The sequence below is a fragment of the Ciona intestinalis genome, unplaced genomic scaffold (genome assembly GCF_000224145.3).
Source record: "Ciona intestinalis unplaced genomic scaffold, KH HT000343.1, whole genome shotgun sequence".
Taxonomy (NCBI): domain Eukaryota; kingdom Metazoa; phylum Chordata; class Ascidiacea; order Phlebobranchia; family Cionidae; genus Ciona; species Ciona intestinalis.
The window spans coordinates 1-5,148 of NW_004190664.1; the positions used below are offsets into that span (position 1 = coordinate 1).

Sequence of the window (5,148 nt, forward strand, 5' to 3'; positions counted from 1 at the left end):
AAAAAAGCTCCGTTATAAACCTCTATTTAAAATGCTATATTCAAACTATACAAAAAAATGGTTTTAATTACTTGTTAAGCATATGTAATTAAACGAATAAAATTCAGTAGCCTACACATAACATGCTTAGCAGGGTAAGGGGCCAATCCTGCATTATACCCAATTCTCAGGGCTTCTGACATGCTGTCTCACTATAGGACCTTAAACATATAAATATGAATATATCTTGTGTTAATTGGCTCTATACTCTGTATTTCATTTAAGGTCCCCTAACATGGGTTGCTGTAGGACCTCACTTTTTATAATAGCCTAAATTACACAGATAGAAGTAAAATCTAACTTACCAGTTTCCATATAGAAAGCATATTAACATCAGGTGGTATAGGTGCAACATCAGGAACTAGTTTGTACAAAATATCCCTTGGTTGGACGCCTGCTACCATTTGTGAATGAATCCATTCAAAGGCACCTATAAAATAAATAAACTTTTAAAGCTCTAAAACAATACTACTGCCTTGTTTAGGAGTAAATGGCTTCAATTAGGAGCAGACATTAGGGTGCAAATTCTGTTTTTTTGGCAATAAATAAAACAATACTAATGGGTGTGGATGTCCTTATTAGGAAACACACAGGGGCGCAACCAGGGGGGCTGTTTTGCTGTCATGACAGCCCCCTTTTTCGCAGACACGCACGCAGCCAGAAAGTGCTAAGACGCACACACACACGCGTTGCATTTAATATTAAACTTCTTCGGTTGAAATTTGAACATTTTTTCGTTCAATTGTTACGTCACATGCCCTACTGCGACATAACTATTAATTATGACGTTTCATAACGTAACAATCGGGGCATATTCCTGCCCACTGCCCAACCAACCACGCGATCGAAACATCGTATATGAGCGTCACATTTTTACGCTCTGCGCTGGCTTTGGAAATAAAGGAAGACGCATGCGGTAGCATACATTCCACACCAAACAAGCGAAGCAATCGTTGTGAAATTATTCTTGTGGAAACTGACGACGAAATGCAACGTCAGCAGAATTAGCGAGCAGTCTGTGTTAACGATTTGAATTCATATAAACAGTTTAAAACTTTTGGATTTTAAAGTGTAAAAATCAGTTTTAAATAAAATATTTTATGACTAAAATTAATATTTAACATAACACTGGGATATATGAAACTCTCGCGCGGTGCCTACGAACGGCATTTTTGGATCCTGTCCAAGCAGGGGTAGCAACAGCCAACATTAAACGCAGCAACTCTCCCGGACAGCTGTTAAGATTCTTCCTTAATAAATGTTCTATATTAGACTAGATGATATTGTGTTTACAGTCGGCAAACTACATTACTGTTCATTGTGTATACATATATATGTTTATGTCGCCCATAGTTACTTGATCGTCCATGCGTAGCAAACTACATACAGAACGAGTCGCTTGTTACGTCACTCTCGTGCCTCCGTTTCGTTGTGTTAATTTATTTCATTCTGTTTACGTATTTCGCTCATGTTTACCCTTCAATCGTCTTTACAAGACTTAGTAAACGTTCGTTGGTATTTAATATATATAAATGCATACCGAAACGGGGTTTCCCTATCATCTATAGACCAATTAGTTTTTCTATATGACCGACACTCGACAATAGAGTTGTAAATAAATAAAATAACTCCACCAAATTTTATTTGCGTTTTTGCAACAAAAATTCATCCACAATAGCACTGTAATTTATCGCTGCATCGCGATGTAAAGCCATTAGAGCAATCCCACCAAGACGTTCTTCACCACATCGATTTCTTAAAACCGTTTTCAACCTTTTCAAACCAGAAAAAGTGCGCTCTACGGAGGCTGTTGTACAGGGAATTGTCAGAAAAACTTTAAGAAGCCTGTGAATATTTGGATACAGGTCACATAGGGCTCGAGATAAGGCATCATTTAAGTTGTCCGGCAATTCACAAAATGGAACTTGTTGCCATTTTAAAGACCACGTGTGAAGTTCGGTCAGGACGCAATCCATCGGGTGCAAGAGGTCAGCTCTATGCAGATCGAGCACCTCACCGAAATGAACATACACATCTCGGTTGCTGCAAATATTCAGTTGGGCGATGTTAATCGGAATTAAAAAACTAAGTTTTGCAACCTTTAAGAAATGATTGCTAAAGCGGACTGATAACTCGTTAAGGACCATCTGAAGATAAGGTCTAAATAGCTGGGTATTATAGTGCGCATCTACTTCTTCCGCTGACGAGGAGCGAATGTTGCGGGTTTGTGGTGAAATTTCAAGATCGGAGGCAATACGGCAAGCATTGGAAAATATTTCGTTATAAACGTTTGAATTTTCTAAAGAAAAGTTAAGATGCCTCTTGTCATCGTCGATTAGTTCGCACACAGAAACTAAATTTCTTGTTGGTTTCTGCAGTTTCTCTGATAAAACCAGCATCGACCCAGCAACAAATTTTATAACCAACATCGAAATTATAAACTCGAACTCCTTTACTCGTTTCCCAAGCAAATAAGCCTTGTTCGACGTCTCAGTATCGCCTTCCTGCTCAAGAGAGCCAAGCGCTTGGATAATCGCTGGAAATACCTCAACAAACCGGACGACAGCGTCATGTCCTTCAACCCAACGTGTCGTGCACATAGAAACCAGTGTGGTTTTGTTATAATCTGGAAAAATTGCCGAGATGGCATTTTTCAGGGCTGTTGTGCGCTTCTGTCCTCCCTTCAAAAACGTAATTACGTCTTGGATTGTACGCATTGTTCTTCTCACCAGGACCAAATTGCTTGCTGACGTCAAAGCCCGCGAAAACTTCCCGGCCATTGCTGATGATGATCACCCGCGAAACTTCCCGGCCATTGCTGATGCACCGTCGTACCCTTGTCCCCTCATTAAAGATAAATCCAACCCCCAATCACTGACGTTCTTGAGTATTTGACGACTTAGCCCCTCTCCGGTTAAATCAAAAGCTTCACAGAAGTCAAGAAATTCCTCTTTAACTAAGGGAGCTCCATCCCCCGCCACGGAAACGTAACGCACCAGTAACGAGAGCTGCTCAACACCACTTACGTCTCGCGTTTCGTCTGCTAAAATTGAAAATACACCAGCAGTTTTGACCTCATTGATAACATTTAATCGAATTTGACCACCAATTAAATCTATTATTTCGTTTTGAATTTTCCAACTTATGTAGAGTGCATTCTTTGGTGCAGATTCAGCATAACATTGAATTTGCTTGTCTCCTCGTGCTATAAGCAGTTGAAGAATTGCCCTTAAGTTGCCTTCATTTTGGGACGAACCTTCTAGTTTCCCACCGTCCCTATGCCCCCTATAAGCAATACCTTGCTTTCCTAAAACATGAATGGTCATTGCCAAACCTTCAAGATATTCACGTTTTTCGCGTAACTGCCTTTGTTGATGAAGTGTTATTCGTTCTGCAATGCTACCTACCTTTGAAGTCGCTATATAGGAAGAAGCTTTAGTCATAGCCAACTGATGGAATCGTTTGGATGCGTGAGTTCTGAACAATTTCGGCCCATTGCAATAATTTTGTGCGCCAGAAAAGGATTTGTTTACGAGAAGACCAAGTGCCGATCCTCCAACTTCGTTCGGTGCAAACAACACGCAAACCTTGCAAAACGCACCGACCTTACTCTCACTGTAACACAGCCAATTAAAATCCGAAAACCAAACATTTCTAAAACTATTGAACCGCTGGACACCGCCACACATTCGGGAATATTTAGGAAAATTATAATTTGATGGTGGTTCCCATGCATATTTCAGCAAATTAAGTTTTAGACTGTCTGACAAAGAAGCCCGAGTTTGAATAAAATTTCCAATATCTAAACCGGTAGTAGTGGTTTCTTCGTGTGGAGAGACGGGTGCGTCATCTGCAGCTAATGGACTGCCTTCATCTGCAGCTACTGGACTGCCGTCGTCTGTAGCTAATGGACTGCCTTCATCTGCAGCTACTGGACTGCCTTCATCTGCAGCTACTGGACTGCCGTCGTCTGTAGCTAATGGACTGCCTTCATCTGAAGCTACTGGACTGCCGTCGTCTGTAGCTAATGGACTGCCTTCATCTGAAGCTACTGGACTGCCGTCGTCTGTAGCTAATGGACTGCCTTCATCTGCAGCTACTAAACTACCTTTATCAGTAGCTGAAGAGGACCCGAAACGTTGAAAAAACGATGTAATTTTTCGGCTCTTTGCTGGAGGTGCCATCTTTATTTGTATTAACCTGGAATAAATCCTTAATCCTCACTATATGTAACACGTTCTTTAATCCAATACTGTACTGCCTTTAACGATTAGTTAATAAAATACATTCAAAATACCGTCGTCCGTTTGGTACTAATTGGTTTGTTACGTAACAATCATTACGTGTATTATGACGTAGGTAGGGAATGCGTCATACTGTATTTTAAAACTGTTTATATGGAAAGCTGGACAACGCTTTTTATATTAGCTGGCAACTATATACTAATAGCACGCACGCTTTACGCATTGCGGCCAACAGACAACGTGACAGTGAGATTTAACGTCCGTAGTTAACAGCCCCCTTTTGTACGCGCTGGTTGCGCCACTGGAAACACACCTAACAAACATTGTTTTAACCCAATGATCACTTTTGGCCCATAAGTTATAGGTTGTGATGGGCTAACTGTGACCAAAACCCCATGTCCCATGGCGTGTCTCACGGAAGGACCTCACCCACATAGAATAGAATGTGCATATACAATGTTGGGGTAATGGGCATCTCTGGCCTAAATCCCAGGTCACATGCAAATTTGTAGGACCTCACCCATATAGAATACATACTGCATTACATACCGTCAGTAGAAGGTTGCCAGTCACTTTCACTTGCTTCAGAGCTCGAATCACTCATTGAATTTTGATTGACAGATTCCTCATTCTTTTCAGGATCCACTTTTGTATTGTTGGGTCTGATATTATAAGGTGGTAAGTTATATGAGGTAAAAAAATCAGCTGTTAAGTTAAATATACATATATATGCCTACTGTAAATAACTAAGTTGCGAAATGAAATAAGTTGCTACTGCTACCAACCACACCAATAAAAGCATTTCTGGTAACTTTAATAGAGTTATCACAGAAGCTAACAGTTATTTTCTTACATTTCATTTTTG

The 5,148-nt window shown here is 40.4% G+C and overlaps 1 protein-coding gene across 1 annotated transcript; it reads right to left on the bottom strand.

Annotated features, from left to right (window-relative positions):
- Positions 1–1,270: 1,270 nt before the first annotated feature.
- On the bottom strand, positions 1,271–2,819 carry LOC113475396 (zinc finger MYM-type protein 1-like). Its single transcript, XM_026839509.1, has one exon. The coding sequence runs from the start codon at positions 2,817–2,819 to the stop codon at positions 1,680–1,682; it is 1,140 nt and encodes a 379-aa protein (XP_026695310.1). The 3' UTR covers positions 1,271–1,679.
- Positions 2,820–5,148: the final 2,329 nt, after the last annotated feature.

Coding starts and splice junctions, on each gene's coding strand:
- LOC113475396 (XM_026839509.1), bottom strand. CDS start 2,819: ATGGCCGGGAAGTTTTCGCGGGCTTTGACGTCAGCAAGCAATTTGGTC.